The sequence below is a fragment of the Leptodactylus fuscus genome, chromosome 6 (genome assembly GCF_031893055.1).
Source record: "Leptodactylus fuscus isolate aLepFus1 chromosome 6, aLepFus1.hap2, whole genome shotgun sequence".
In the NCBI taxonomy this organism is placed as follows: domain Eukaryota; kingdom Metazoa; phylum Chordata; class Amphibia; order Anura; family Leptodactylidae; genus Leptodactylus; species Leptodactylus fuscus.
In genome coordinates, this window is record NC_134270.1 from 142,767,633 (window position 1) to 142,784,226 (window position 16,594).

General features: G+C 43.2%; 1 protein-coding gene across 1 annotated transcript in view; it reads right to left on the reverse strand.

The window, feature by feature from the left end:
• LOC142208784 (protein-glutamine gamma-glutamyltransferase E-like) overlaps window positions 1-16,594 on the reverse strand; it is a 48,736-nt gene that overhangs the window by 14,073 nt on the left and 18,069 nt on the right. The window contains exons 5-9 of the mRNA XM_075277490.1: window positions 11,036-11,164; window positions 9,422-9,593; window positions 6,212-6,347; window positions 4,608-4,711; window positions 3,715-3,957 (exon numbers count right to left, since the gene is read on the reverse strand). Coding sequence (XP_075133591.1) covers window positions 3,715-3,957; window positions 4,608-4,711; window positions 6,212-6,347; window positions 9,422-9,593; window positions 11,036-11,164 — 784 coding nt within the window. The remainder of the gene's footprint in view (window positions 1-3,714; window positions 3,958-4,607; window positions 4,712-6,211; window positions 6,348-9,421; window positions 9,594-11,035; window positions 11,165-16,594) is intronic.

Below are 16,594 nucleotides of genomic sequence, written 5' to 3' on the forward strand. Positions count from 1 at the left end.
AAGGGCTGGACGTTCCTCTTGATGTTCATCTGTGGTTCCCCCGCTCGCATCGTCTCTCCCCCACGACTTATTGTCCTCTGCTGCCTGCTGCTCGTGGCCAATGGGCGGACATGCTGGAAGAGCTGCTGCCTGTGCCTTCACCTGTTATGCCTCTCGCTCTTCTACCCTATCTGGTGGGATTTGTACACAAGCCTTACAAAGACTTTTGGGATAAGCTTAATTGCCTTGCTCTCAAAGACGTAATTACTCCAGAGGGTGTACTGTCGGTTGACGATATTTGTGCATTGGTCCCTGATGTTAAGCCTAATTTTCTACATAAACAACATTTGCGGGCAGCCCTCAGTGAATTGCAACGCCGACACACTCTAAGACAGACTCTGACAGAATTTGAGAAGTTGCTTCTCTCTAAGACTGCTATGTTGCGGAAAATCTCACATTGCCTTGCCCGTTTTGTGGACCCACACCTGGCTTACAGACCCAATTACATTCAAGCCTGGGAATCTGAATTGCAAATTTCCCTTACTGATGAGGAAGTAGATTTGGCTCTTTCACAATCGCATGGCTTCTCTCCATGTGTCCGGCTACAAGAAAACAATTTTAAGCTGGTTTCTCGTTGGTATAGGACTCCCACATGGCTGTTCCGCAAAGGCTTGAACTCCTCTGATCTCTGCTGGAGATGTCACTCCCACACCGGCACATATCTGCATATCTGGTGGTCATGCCCAGCAATTCAAGATTTATGGAAGAGTGTCCAAGATGTCATACGTGCTGTGAGCTACCCATATTTCCAACTCACCCCTGAAACGCTGTTCTTCTTCCTTCCATCCGGAGATTACAAACCTGGAAAGGACAGATTAGTCACACATCTCCTGTCCGCTGCGAAATCGCTTATCCCCTTATATTGGATGAACTCGATGGCTCCCCCGCTCGCGCAATGGGTGGATAAGGTTAATCAATTAGCCCGTTTTGATGAGTTAATGTGCTGGTCTGCGAGAACACATGAACGTTTTGTGAAGACGTGGACTCCCTGGATCCTCCACAAGCATTGAGCTTTGCTGATTGTATGCCTCATGGTTTCTAAATGCTCTTCTTCCTCTAAGTTCTTCCTTCCCTTGCCCTCTTTTATTTTTGTCCTTCTAAGATTATTTCTATTCCTCTTCCCTCCCTCTTCATCCTCGTCTCTTTCTTACATGTAGTTCACAAGGTTTCACTTTTTCCGACAGGTCTCCGACGCAATCCTTCTACTGTTGTTATATCTAATTACACATGGTCATTATTTGTTATGTGGTATTGCATTCTGTATTGACAACTTGACAACTACTGGGCGTCATTCTCTGATTGACGTCTTTCACTGTTTCATTTGCTTATTTCACAATGGACTTTTCGCTTGAAAATGCTTGTATTATTGACAAGGAATTGTGTCACTTACACAATTGTATATTTAGATGCTTTGTGTTCTACTTTGTTCTTTTACAAATGTTTTGAAAATACCAATAAACCTTTGAATAGAAAAAAAAAAAGAAAAAGAAGTACGTATCCACAACCCGGCTTCTAAAATTTAACTTTTAATTCATAGTTCTTATTAAAAATACAAAGTGAAGAAAGTAAGAAAAAACATACTGAGTGAAAATAATAGAAAGCTGTAAAAATACGCAGCCAACGCATTTCGGGATGAATAATCCCTTAGTCTTAGCATAAATCCATCTTGCATCAGAGCACAAGATGGATTTATGCTAAGACTAAGGGATTATTCATCCCGAAACGCGTTGGCTGCGTATTTTTACAGCTTTCTATTATTTTCACTCAGTATGTTTTTTCTTACTTTCTTCACTTTGTATTTTTAATAAGAACTATGAATTAAAAGTTAAATTTTAGAAGCCGGGTTGTGGATACGTACTTCTTTTTCCACTATATATTACCCAGCTCCGTTGAGTCCCGGAGCACGAATCGCACACCCCGAAGTCTTCCCAGGCGCATATGGTGAGTGGCAACTGATTTTTTCGAACTTTTTGTAGTATAATAGTAGTTTTGTTTCAATCATGTTTGGTCCAATTGAAACAGCTGGGCAAGGACTCGCGCTGCGCTTGCCACTGTAATAAGCCTCGCGTGCCACTCTAGGCACACGTGCCGGGGGTTGTTGACCCCTGCTGTATAACTAAGCCGCTTGTGAATCTTACAAAACTATATAACAACCCCTATGAAATCAGTAATGGCAGCCATATTGATTGTCCACCTAAGGCTGCATTCACACTGAGTAACGCTGGTGTTTTTTGTGCTTATTTTTGCACATAGCGCCACGTTAGCGCCGCGTTAACGCCGCATATACGCCGCGTTTGCGCAGCGCTATTTTGCGGTGGTGTTGACCAGCGCAAACGCGGCGTTAACGCGGCGCTATGTGCAAAAATAAGCACAAAAAACGCCAGCGTTACTCAGTGTGAATGCAGCCTAAAACACAATATGACTATATTGGTCATTTTTAACAACTTGGAGTCTCAAAGACATATATTGACTAATGAACTTTTTCCATTCTATGGTACAACCCTGTTCTCTTTACTTGCAGTAACTTGTCTGCTATAGAAGAAATAAGTTCCCTATCAATGAACTGCCATTTCCTAACCAGGAACCTACAAAAACCACAAAGAGCATCTTCCACTCTGGAGGAGTCAACATGACCAAGTACACTGTCTACCAGTAAGTATTTGGACACCAAGTAAAGTTCTGTGGAGGTGGAGTTATGGTCTGGGGGTGTTTCTCCTGGCATGGACTGAGACCCTTGGTCCCAGTGCATGGTAAACTCAACGCCAGCTCCTATAGCACTATTTTAGATAACAGTGTGCTTCCTTCATTATGGCGGTTCTGTGGGTTGGACCAATGTTACTTCCAGGATGGTAACACCAGTTGTCATGTAGCGAGGTCTACCATGGCTTGGTACAGTGACAATCAGGTTAACCACTTGGATTGGCCTGCCCAGAGCCCAGACTCGAACCCTATCGAGCAACTCTGGGACGAGTTGGATCGCCGAACTAAGTGGTACAGCAACCGTCCAAATTCGGCGAAAGAACTTACCTGTCTTCTCCAAGCTGTATGGAATAAAATACCACTAGCCGTCATACAAGGACTTGTGGAAAGCCCCGGAGGGTTGAGGCTGTAATTGCCGCTCGTGCCACTCAGACCACAGGTGTCCAAATACTTATTGGTAGTCAGTGTATTACAAAACAGCAACTTGAGTTCAATAGAGTTGAGTAATACTTCATTTCCCCTGTGGTGGCACTGCAGACAAGTTTAAAGGGAGTGTCATCAAAACAGCAACCTTAGCAACCCAGCTCCGCAGATAGATAGGTTAGGATTACCTGAATCAAACAGAGGTTTCCCCTTGTGAAACGCTACCTCCATTGCATACATAGCCCTGTATTTGTCAAGATGCAAATGAGCTCTTTGGAGCAATGAGGCCCTCTTAGAGCAACACCATGCCATCATTGTTCCAAAGAGTTCATTTGCATATTGACAAAAACATTGATATCTCGACAACAGAGGTAGTGATTCACAAGGGAATAACACATTTTGATTCAGGTGACCCTAACCTATGTATCTGTCAGACTGGGTTGAAATGTTGGGGTCTGTTAACACACTCCATCTAACACTTGTTTCCAGGTTATGTAATGCCAAAAACAATGGCTCCGTTGTTGCAGTTACATGAATAGGAGAAATCCTTACCTTCGGGATGTTTGTATTTGTTTGTCACATCTACACGGGCATCAGAATTAATGGCCTTGGTGCTGGTTAATTTCCCTACTGCGCGTGCGTTGGAGCGAATTTTTTTCCTGGTCTTATCAGGGTAGATCACCCAGTCTATTGCGTCAGCATTCATTTCAGCGAAGACAAAAGGTGCATCATACTGAAGGTCCACGTCTCCTAGTCTAATAGCCTCCACAGAGCAGGGTCCAAGGCAATATATCCCTATTACAGAAAAGAGGCAGAAGATTCCAATATTATTAAATAGGAAAAGACAGCAGTTAAGAAACTGAAGTAAGAACACCCAATTTATTCCCAAATTATACCACCAAAATGCTTATCAATGCGTGGACAATTGGCGACTCCAGGTCCTGCCTCATGTCAGATTATATCCTTTGTGGTATCTATTGTTTGTTGTCCAGCTCCCCTATTATCATGCATGGCCATACAGTGTGCAAATAACCATACAGCGCCTTATTATAAATGCTAATCTGTCCAGAATCCTATATGTTTGCCATATAGCACTTTATAGTTGCCTGAATAACTCACTGCAGTAATGTATACTATATAGATCTGGTTCTAAACAATTGCCGTACCATAAAATGTAAAACTACCATACAGTGCTCAAATAATTCCAAAATACAATGATCATATAACAGCTCTATACATAAAGTAATCGAACAATGTCATGTCTGAATAAAATTGCTATATAGTTAATATAAAGACTTGTGGTGGTCTCAGCCTCTGGGTGCATTTATAATGTATTCAGCAGGAACGACTGATTTACCCCATGAAACCTTAGTAGAGACCTCCTTTAAAAAGTCAGGAGAACACGGCTACTTAGATATAAGATCACAGTACTACCATTCTTGTACCTTCACTTTCTTCCTGTGGTGTGGCATCCAACACCTGCCATCCGTCATAAGGGGCACCAATGTCACTCCTGGCGAACCAAGCTTCAACCCAGACATGAAAATTCCTGTCAATGCAAACAAATGACAGCCAAGGGACTCAAAGGATAGATAACATTGTGGAATTAGGGGCTACAATACCCCCCACCCCCGCTCCGCGCAGAGAACATCCAAACTCCTCCCAACACTGCTAACCACCGAGCCACCATACAATATAGTGCCAAGGCGATCTTGCCATATTCTGACCACATAGTATACTACAAAGTACATAGTATAAAGCTCTCACATAATTTCCACATGTATAATACTGGATTTCAGATCCTAAATAATACCGCCATACCCTTTAAAATACTACTACTGTAGGTTGATTAGGTTTTGGAATTCAGTGTGCCCAAGGGATTACCTTCTATGGGAAATTGCTCAGTGTTCCTGCCCTTAAAACCAGTCCTGCCTTGCAAATCTATAATAAAATAATGATGTAGCATAAAGCTTCCATACTATAGGTATAGACCAGCTGGACGAACTGCATTCCCTTCTTTGTTTTGCTTCCACAGCAGCGCCATAGCCAGTGGCGTAACTAGGAATGGCGGGGCCCGTGGCAAACTTTTGACATAGCCCCTGACCGACACCGACGCCGAAGACCTCGACCGACACCCTCCTCCGCATTTCTGCGCGCGCCATTATGCCCCTAGTGGCCCCTGCACACAGTATTATGCCCCATAGTGGCCCCTGCACACGGTATTATATCCCTTAATGGCCCCTACACACAGTATTATCCCCCATAGTCGCCCCTGCACACAGTATTATGTCCCTTAGTGGCCCCTGCATACAGTATTATCCCCCATAGTTGCCGCTGCACACAGTATTATGTCCCATAGACGCCTCTGCACTCAGTATTATGCCCCATAGTGGCCCCTGCACTCAGTATTATGTCCCACTGTGGACACCCATATACAATTATCATACTCTGGGGTCTTATCAGATCCCAGAGTATAATAATCGGAGACCCATGGGGAATAAAAACATAAAAAAACAACAGTTATTTACCTGTCCCCTGTCTCCGTTGCAGTCCTCCACTGTCGTCCTTCTTCAATGACGTCGGACATCATATGACCCCGGATGCAGGCCGGGTTCAAGTGACGTCAGAGACGTCGGACAACTAGGCCTGAAGCCTGCCCGGATTGTGGAGAGGTAAGTAACAGTGTTTTTTATGTCTCTTACCTCTCTCCGGCCTCCGATCATTATAATGATAGTCTTTGTGGGGCCCGCGGTGTCACTTACCAATCCCGGCCCAGCCAGGATTGGTACGTAAATAGGGCCCGTAACGGCCTATTAAGAAAAAAGAAAAAACTGCAGCGGTAGCGGCTGTCGCCGGGCCCCCTAATGTCCCGGGCCCTGTGGCAGCCGCTACCACTGCTACGACGGTAGTTACGCCACTGGCCATAGCCATCTGGTATTGCTTGGCCTTAGTCACTTACATGGGCACTGCATCCCTTTCATTCTCAGGACCCCTATCAATCATGACATGATAGCATAGTCTAGTGATGCTCCACCTTTCCCATTCTTACCATATACTGTCAGATGTTTCTGGAGATTCTACTCCATCCTCATCAACGTAGCGGTCAACAATGAGATTCTCATTTGTATCGTGAGCTGATGCAAAATTTGTGACAACCCTTGCGGGTATACCAAGACATCTCAGCCCTGAATCATGAAATGGACAAAAAAGGTTAATTTCATAGACACACACAAATAAACAACTTCAGGTAAAAAGTAAACCATATGGGGCAGATTTACTAATCCTTTGTAATTTTTAGACAGTGTCAACTTAGACTAAACTCAACCCATAATTACAAAACTTTATTTCATGAATGAATAGTACTCGTTGATATTGGAAAAATTTGTAATATGTGTTATTAAAGAAATCTGTTTCCTTCCCCATTTATTAGACTGCTCCCCCTTATGCTCAGCTTCACCTATTTATTTAGATCTGTATCTTGCTCACACATAGAAGTCTATGGAGAGGGGAGAGGGTAGGAGGAGGCTCATTCTGTGCATGGGTACAGTCTTAAATTGAAAGTTTGCATTGTTTAAAGATCTCACTGTATCACTGTATCAGTGTTTAGCAACAGTAATTATTTGTATGTCTTCCATCAGCCTCCTCCTTCTCCTTCCCCTCTCCATAGATTTCTATGTAAAAGGTAGCTCAGTTTGATAAGGGGAGAAGGAAACTTATTTCTTTATTAAGATATATTACAAAGTTTCTCATATTCACCTGTACTATTCATTGCTAAAAGAACTGCTTTATAATTTGAGGTACATGTTAAAATGTGTCAGATTTATCACAGTAACGGTTGCTAGATGATAAATTTGTTGCATCTACAGGGGGTCTAGTCTAGATTTACAGCACCTGTTAGTTGACTTACTTTGAAACAGAAATTTGTGGGAGAATTTGGTTGCAACTCAACACATTGGGGCATCCAAGGCACTACCCCTTTTTCACTAAGCCCTGCCCACTTGTCAGGCAAGGCTATGGTAGATTGGCAACTTATGGTGCAAATTCTGGCAAATTTCTAGTGCATGTAGGTAAGTAAATCTGCCCGTGTTCCCAGAATTATGCAACAAACTATGGCTGCCAACTATTTAGTATCTTGTGGAATCTCCTGCATAGTGCGCAACTGCCTTCCCCTGACACTTGCAAAAAGTCTGAACACTGGCATAAATAAACTAATAAGTGCCCCCTACGTGTTGCCTACTTATGCAGCCAGGGGTTCCATATGCAGACCTCAAAATGTACCAGGTTGACCCATATTAACAGGCTTATCTGCCAACGTAATGCACTGCCAACATTGCTTGTGAGCCTTTGGTCAGAGGTATATGTACAGTCCTATGAAAAAGTTTGGGCACCCCTATTAATCTTAATCATTTTTAGTTCTAAATATTTTGGTGTTTATAACAGCCATTTCAGTTTGATATATCTAATAACTGATGGACACAGTAATATTTCAGGAGTGAAATGAGGTTTATTGTACTAACAGAAAATGTGCAACATGCATTAAACCAAAATTTGACCGGTGCAAAAATATGGGCACCCTTATCATTTTATTGATTTGAATACTCCTAACTACTTTTTACTGACTTACTGAAGCACAAAATTGTTTTTGTAACCTCACTGAGCTTTGAACTTCATAGCCAGATCTATCCAATCATAAGAAAAGGTATTTAAGGTGGCCAATTGCAAGTTGTTCTCCTATTTGAATCTCCTCTGAAGAGTGGCATCATAGGCTACTTAAAACAACTCTCAAATGATCTGAAAACAAAGATTGTTCAACATAGTTGTTCAGGGGAAGGATACAAAAAGTTGTCTCAGAGATTTAACCTGTCAGTTTCCACTGTGAGGAACATAGTAAGGAAATGGAAGACCACAGGGACAGTTCTTGTTAAGCCCAGAAGTGGCAGGCCAAGAAAAATATCAGAAAGGCAGAGAAGGAGAATGGTGAGAACAGTCAAGGACAATCCACAGACCACCTCCAAAGAGCTGCAGCATCATCTTGCTGCAGATGGTGTCACTGTGCATCGGTCAACAATACAGCACACTTTGCACAAGGAGAAGCTGTATGGTTGAGTAATGAGAGAGAAGCCGTTTCTGCAAGCACGCCACAAACAGAGTCGCCTGAGGTATGCAAAAGCACATTTGGATAAGCCAGCTTCATTTTGGAAGAAGGTCCTGTGGACTGATGAAACAAAGATTGAGTTGTTTGGTCATACAAAAATGTGTTATGCATGGTGTCCCAAAAAAACAGCATTCCAAGAAAAACACTTGCTACCCACTGTAAAATTTGGTGGAGGTTCCATCATGCTTTGGGGTTGTGTGGCCAATGCCGGCACCGGGAATCTTGTTAAAGTTGAGGGTCACATGGATTCCACTCAGTATCAGCAGATTCTTGAGAATAATGTTCAAAAATCAGTGACGAAGTTGAAGTTACGCCGGGGATGGATATTTCAGCAAGACAATAATCCAAAACAACGCTCCAAATCGACTCAGGCATTCATGCAGAGGAACAATTACAATGTTCTGGAATGGCCATCCCAGTCCCCAGACCTGAATATCATTGAACATCTGTGGGATGATTTGAAGTGGTCTGTCCATGCTCGGCGACCATCAAACTTAACTGAACTTGAATTGTTTTGTAAAGAGGAATGGTCCAAAATACCTTCATCCAGGATCCAGGAACTGATTAAAATCTACAGGAAGTGACTAGTGGCTGTTATCTTTACAAAAGGAGGATCTACTAAATATTAATGTCACTTTTCTGTTGAGGTGCCCATACTTTTGCACCGGTCAAATTTTGGTTTAATGCATATTGCACATTTTCTGTTAGTACAATAAACCTCATTTCAATCCTGAAATATTACTGTGTCCATCAGTTATTAGATATATCAAACTGAAATGGCTGCTGCAAACACCAAAATATTTAGAACTAAAAATGATTAAGATTAATAGGGGTGCCCAAACTTTTTCATAGGACTGTATATGTCCTTCCTTACCTTTTTACTTCGAACTGAGATATCCCAAGATAAGCATCATAAGGACCAGTACTGAAAAAGGCAACTTATATGTTACCCACAATGCGGATGTTTTTATTTTGTGTATCAACGGTTATCTCAAATCATACATCTTGTGCCATAAGAAATGGTAAGCAAGGACACATCTATACCTCTGACTGAAGGCTGAAAGATAGTCTAAGCCACTGTATTGGCAAATAAAGTGTACAGACCTGTACAGAGTACCCCTGCAAAGACCCAGCATTGCCCAAATTGGACAGGTCCATCTTTCATCCACCGACAGAGGATGTCATAGCTTCCATTCCATTTGGTTGGTCTCTCTCCTCCTTCATAGTCACCACTCCAGTTCCCCACAAGGACTCCATTGTCATCTTGAACATTCATCTAAACATAACAATGTAAACAGGATTTACAATGAGGAAGTAAATACATTTAATACTGGATGAGGGTGTCATATAATCCAAAAGGCATAAGAGGAGATCTTCCATATCAGAGGGATGTGGTTATGCTGAGGTCAGTAGCCATGGCTAGGTAGACTACAAAACCCACAAATATCACTCTCAACCAAGAAAAGTTTATATGATAGAGGGAGAGAAGCTGACCTCTATGATGTATAAGCTTCTCTCCTCTATCATGTAACCGTACATATCACAGAGCTCAGCTTCTCTCCTCTATCATATAACCCTATATATCATAGACCTCAGCTTCTCTCCTCTATCATACAACCCTATATATCACAGAGCTCAGCTTCTCTCCTCTATCATATAACCCTATATATCATAGACCTCAGCTTCTCTCCTCTATCATACAACCCTATATATCACAGAGCTCAGCTTCTCTCCTCTATCATATAACTCTATATATCAGAGAGCTCAGCTTCTCTCCTCTATCATATAACCCTATATATCACAGAGCTCAGCTTCTCTCCTCTATCATATAATCCTATATATCACACAGCTCAGCTGCTCTCCTCTATCATATAACCCTATATATCACAGAGCTCAGCTTCTCTCTCTCTATCATATAACCCTATATATCACAGAGCTCAGTTTCTCTCCTCTATCGTATAACCCTATATATCACAGAGCTCAGCTTCTCTCCTCTATCATATAACCCTATATATCACAGAGCTCAGCTTCTCTCCCCTATCATATAACCCTATATATCACAGAGCTCAGCTTCTCTCCTCCATCATATACTCCTATATATCACTGAGCTCAGCTTCTCTCCTCTATCATATAACCCTATATATCACAGAGCTCAGCTTCTCTCCTCTATCATTTAACCCTATATATCACAGAGCTCAGCTTCTCTCCTCTATCATATAACCCTATATATCACAGAGCTCAGCTTCTCTCCTCTATCATATAATCCTATATATCACAGAGCTCAGCTTCTCTCCTCTATCATATAACCCTATATATCACAGAGCTCAGCTTCTATCCTCTATCATATAACCCTATATATCACAGAGCTCAGCTTCTATCCTCTATCATATAACCCTATATATCACAGAGCTCAGCTTCTATCCTCTATCATATATACCTATATATCAAAGCGTTCAGGTCTCCCCTCTATCCTATCCTATAAATCTATATATTACAGAACTCAGCTTTTATCCCTCTATCACCTACTTGTCAGTAGAAACCACTTAATCTTTAAAGGATGTTTGAGAATAGCAAGTGTGATATATTTCTACTAAGCAGACCCAGGCAGTCTGGACACAATGATGACTGTTCAGAGTTTTGTAAGCTCTTATTCCTTTTACAGCAGTGGATCAGAACCAGCTAGTTAGTGGCCTTACAGATTATTTAGGAACTCCTTACCATGGCGCTAAGCACTCTTCCGATATGAATTGGGTCATTTCTCAGACTCTCATCTTTCTTAGGATCTCTCCTATGGTAGTTACTACTGTCGAGTATTTTTAAACAGATTTTCAAAACATCTTCTTCAAACTGCAAATGAATAGAAAAATATATCTGGTGAGATACTGCAGAAAGAAACCATAATACACAAACACACAAGAGGTCCTGGGCTCTATATAGAACCCCCCATCACAGTTAATCACTAGAGATGAGCGAACAGTGTTCTATCGAACTCATGTTCGATCGGATATTAGGCTGTTCGGCATGTTCGAATCGAATCGAACACCGCGTGGTAAAGTGCGCCATTACTCGATTCCCCTCCCACCTTCCCTGGCGCCTTTTTTGCTCCAATAACAGCGCAGGGTAGGTGGGACAGGAACTACGACACCGGTGACGTTGAGAAAAGTAGGCAAAACCCATTGGCTGCCGAAAACATGTGACCTCTAATTTAAAAGAACAGCGCCGCCCAGGTTCGCGTCATTCTGAGCTTGCAATTCACCGAGGACGGAGGTTTCCGTCCAGCTAGCTAGGGCTTAGATTCTGGGTAGGCAGGGACAGGCTAGGATAGGAAGGAGAAGACAACCAACAGCTCTTGTAAGAGCTAAATTCCAGGGAGAAGCTTGTCAGTGTAACGTGGCACTGACGGGCTCAATCGCCGCAACCCAGCTTTCCCAGGATCCTGAATGGAATACACTGTCAGTGTATTCCCGTATACCCGATATATACCCCGATACCCGTTCCAACGGTGTGCCCCCCCACCTTCACCTCAGAAATACCCTGCAAGTTCCCTAGCAATAGAATTGGGGCTATATACACCCACAATTTTTGCTACTGGTATATAGTGCCATTGTCTGACTGGGAATTCAAAGAATATATTGGGGTTACGTGCACCCACAATTTTTACTACTGGTATACAGTGCCATTGTCTGACTGGGAATTCAAAGAATATATTGGGGTTACGTGCACCCACAATTTTTACTACTAGTATACAGTGCCATTGTCTGACTGGGAATTCAAAGAATATATTGGGGTTATAAATACCCTCATTTCTTGCTACTGGTATATAGTGCCATTGTCTGACTGGGAATTCAAAGAATATATTGGGGTTACGTGCACCCACAATTTTTACTACTGGTATACAGTGCCAGTTTCTGACTGGGAATTCAAAGAATATATTGGGGTTACGTGCACCCACAATTTTTACTACTGGTATATAGTGCCATTGTCTGACTGGGAATTCAAAGAATATATTGGGGTTACGTGCACCCACAATTTTTACTACTGGTATACAGTGCCAGTTTCTGACTGGGAATTCAAAGAATATATTGGGGTTACAAATACCCTCATTTCTTGCTACTGCCATATAGTGCCAGTTTCTGACTGGTAATTCAAAGAATATATTGGGGTTACGTGCACCCACAATTTTTACTACTGGTATACAGTGCCAGTTTCTGACTGGGAATTCAAAGAATATATTGGGGTTACAAATACCCTCATTTCTTGCTACTGCCATATAGTGCCAGTTTCTGACTGGTAATTCAAAGAATATATTGGGGTTACGTGCACCCACAATTTTTACTACTGGTATACAGTGCCATTGTCTGACTGGGAATTCAAAGAATATATTGGGGTTATAAATACCCTCATTTCTTGCTACTGGTATATAGTGCCATTGTCTGACTGGGAATTCAAAGAATATATTGGGGTTACGTGCACCCACAATTTTTACTACTGGTATATAGTGCCATTGTCTGACTGGGAATTCAAAGAATATATTGGGGTTACGTGCACCCACAATTTTTACTACTGGTATACAGTGCCAGTTTCTGACTGGGAATTCAAAGAATATATTGGGGTTACAAATACCCTCATTTCTTGCTTCTGCCATATAGTGCCAGTTTCTGACTGGTAATTCAAAGAATATATTGGGGTTACGTGCACCCACAATTTTTACTACTGGTATACAGTGCCATTGTCTGACTGGGAATTCAAAGAATATATTGGGGTTACGTGCACCCACAATTTTTACTACTGGTATACAGTGCCAGTTTCTGACTGGGAATTCAAAGAATATATTGGGGTTACAAATACCCTCATTTCTTGCTACTGCCATATAGTGCCAGTTTCTGACTGGTAATTCAAAGAATATATTGGGGTTACGTGCACCCACAATTTTTACTACTGGTATACAGTGCCATTGTCTGACTGGGAATTCAAAGAATATATTGGGGTTATAAATACCCTCATTTCTTGCTACTGGTATATAGTGCCATTGTCTGACTGGGAATTCAAAGAATATATTGGGGTTACGTGCACCCACAATTTTTACTACTGGTATACAGTGCCAGTTTCTGACTGGGAATTCAAAGAATATATTGGGGTTACAAATACCCTCATTTCTTGCTACTGCCATATAGTGCCAGTTTCTGACTGGTAATTCAAAGAATATATTGGGGTTACGTGCACCCACAATTTTTACTACTGGTATACAGTGCCAGTTTCTGACTGGGAATTCAAAGAATATATTGGGGTTACAAATACCCTCATTTCTTGCTACTGCCATATAGTGCCAGTTTCTGACTGGTAATTCAAAGAATATATTGGGGTTACGTGCACCCACAATTTTTACTACTGGTATACAGTGCCATTGTCTGACTGGGAATTCAAAGAATATATTGGGGTTATAAATACCCTCATTTCTTGCTACTGGTATATAGTGCCATTGTCTGACTGGGAATTCAAAGAATATATTGGGGTTACGTGCACCCACAATTTTTACTACTGGTATACAGTGCCAGTTTCTGACTGGGAATTCAAAGAATATATTGGGGTTACAAATACCCTCATTTCTTGCTACTGCCATATAGTGCCAGTTTCTGACTGGTAATTCAAAGAATATATTGGGGTTACGTGCACCCACAATTTTTACTACTGGTATACAGTGCCAGTTTCTGACTGGGAATTCAAAGAATATATTGGGGTTACAAATACCCTCATTTCTTGCTACTGCCATATAGTGCCAGTTTCTGACTGGTAATTCAAAGAATATATTGGGGTTACGTGCACCCACAATTTTTACTACTGGTATACAGTGCCATTGTCTGACAGGGAATTCAAAGAATATATTGGGGTTATAAATACCCTCATTTCTTGCTACTGGTATATAGTGCCATTGTCTGACTGGGAATTCAAAGAATATATTGGGGTTACGTGCACCCACAATTTTTACTACTGGTATACAGTGCCAGTTTCTGACTGGGAATTCAAAGAATATATTGGGGTTACAAATACCCTCATTTCTTGCTACTGCCATATAGTGCCAGTTTCTGACTGGTAATTCAAAGAATATATTGGGGTTACGTGCACCCACAATTTTTACTACTGGTATACAGTGCCATTGTCTGACTGGGAATTCAAAGAATATATTGGGGTTATAAATACCCTCATTTCTTGCTACTGGTATATAGTGCCATTGTCTGACTGGGAATTCAAAGAATATATTGGGGTTACGTGCACCCACAATTTTTACTACTGGTATACAGTGCCAGTTTCTGACTGGGAATTCAAAGAATATATTGGGGTTACAAATACCCTCATTTCTTGCTACTGCCATATAGTGCCAGTTTCTGACTGGTAATTCAAAGAATATATTGGGGTTACGTGCACCCACAATTTTTACTACTGGTATATAGTGCCATTGTCTGACTGGGAATTCAAAGAATATATTGGGGTTACGTGCACCCACAATTTTTGCTACTGGTATATAGTGCCAATTTCTAACTGGGAATTCAAAATGCGCAAGGCTCCCGGAAAGGGACGTGGACGAGGCCATGGGCGAGGTCGGGGGAATGGTTCTGGGGAGCAAGGTAGTAGTGAAGCCACAGGGCGTCCCGTGCCTACTCCTGTGGGGCAGCAAGCATTGCGCCACTCCACAGTGCCAGGGTTGCTTGCCACATTAACTAAACTGCAGGGTACAAACCTTAGTAGGCCCGAGAACCAGGAACAGGTCTTGCAATGGCTGTCAGAGAACGCTTACAGCACATTGTCCAGCAGCCAGTCAGACTCTGCCTCCTCTCCTCCTATTACCCAACAGTCTTGTCCTCCTTCCTCCCAAAATTCCCAAGCTTCACAGAACAATAACCCCAACTGTCCCTGCTCCCCAGAGCTGTTCTCCGCTCCTTTCATTGTCCCTCAACCTGCCTCTCCACGTCACGATTCCACGAACCTAACAGAGGAGCATCTGTGTCTAGATGCTCAAACACTAGAGTCTCCTCCATCTCCGTTCGATTTGGTGGTGGATGACCAGCAACCCACCCTCATCGACGATGATGTGACGCAGTTGCCGTCAGGGCATCCAGTTGACCGGCGCATTGTGCGGGAGGAGGAGATGAGACAGGAGTTGGAAGAGGAAGTGGTGGATGATGAGGACACTGACCTGACCTGGACAGGGGGGATGTCAAGCGGGGAAAGTAGTGTGGATGTTGAGGCAAGTGCAGCACCAAAAAGGGTAGCTAGAGGCAGAGGCAGAGGTCAGCAGCTTAGGCGAAGCCAGGCCACACCCGGAATCTCCCAAGATGTTCCAGTTCGTACCCAGCCCCGAAAAACTCCCACCTCGAGGGCACGTTTCTCGAAGGTGTGGAGTTTTTTCAAGGAATGCGCCGAGGACAGATATAGTGTTGTCTGCACAATTTGCCTCTCGAAATTGATTAGGGGCTCTGAGAAGAGCAACCTGTCCACCACTTCAATGCGCCGTCATTTGGAATCCAAGCACTGGAATCAGTGGCAGGCAGCAACGGCAGGACAAAGGCCGCCTGCCGTTCACGCCACTGCCACTGCCTCTGCCACTGCCTCTGCCTCTGCCACTGCTGACTGTGCTGGCGATGCACTCCAGAGGACGAGCCAGGACACCACTTCATCTGCCTCCGCCACATTGTTGACTTCTCCCTCATCCTCCCCTGTTCCTGTCTTATCTCCTTCTCCTGCACCATCAAAGGCACCATCAGGCGCTTCTTTACAACAACCCACCATCTCTCAGACATTGGAGCGGCGGCAGAAATACACTGCTAACCACCCACACGCGCAAGCCTTGAACGCCAACATCGCTAAACTGCTGGCCCAGGAGATGTTGGCGTTCCGGCTTGTTGAAACTCCCGCCTTCCTGGACCTGATGGCAACTGCGGCACCTCGCTATGCCGTCCCTAGCCGTCACTACTTCTCCCGGTGTGCCGTCCCCGCCTTGCACCAGCACGTGTCACTCAACATCAGGCGGGCCCTTAGTTCCGCGCTTTGCACAAAGGTCCACTTGACCACCGACGCGTGGACAAGTGCATGCGGACAGGGATGCTACATTTCACTGACGGCACACTGGGTGAATGTAGTTGAGGCTGGGACTGCTTCCCAAACTGGCCCGGTGTACCTCGTCTCCCCGCCTAACATTCCTGGCAGGGACACGAGAAGAACACCCCCTCCTCCTCCTCCTCTACCGCCTCCTCCTCCGCCACCGCCTCCTCCTCCGCTGTT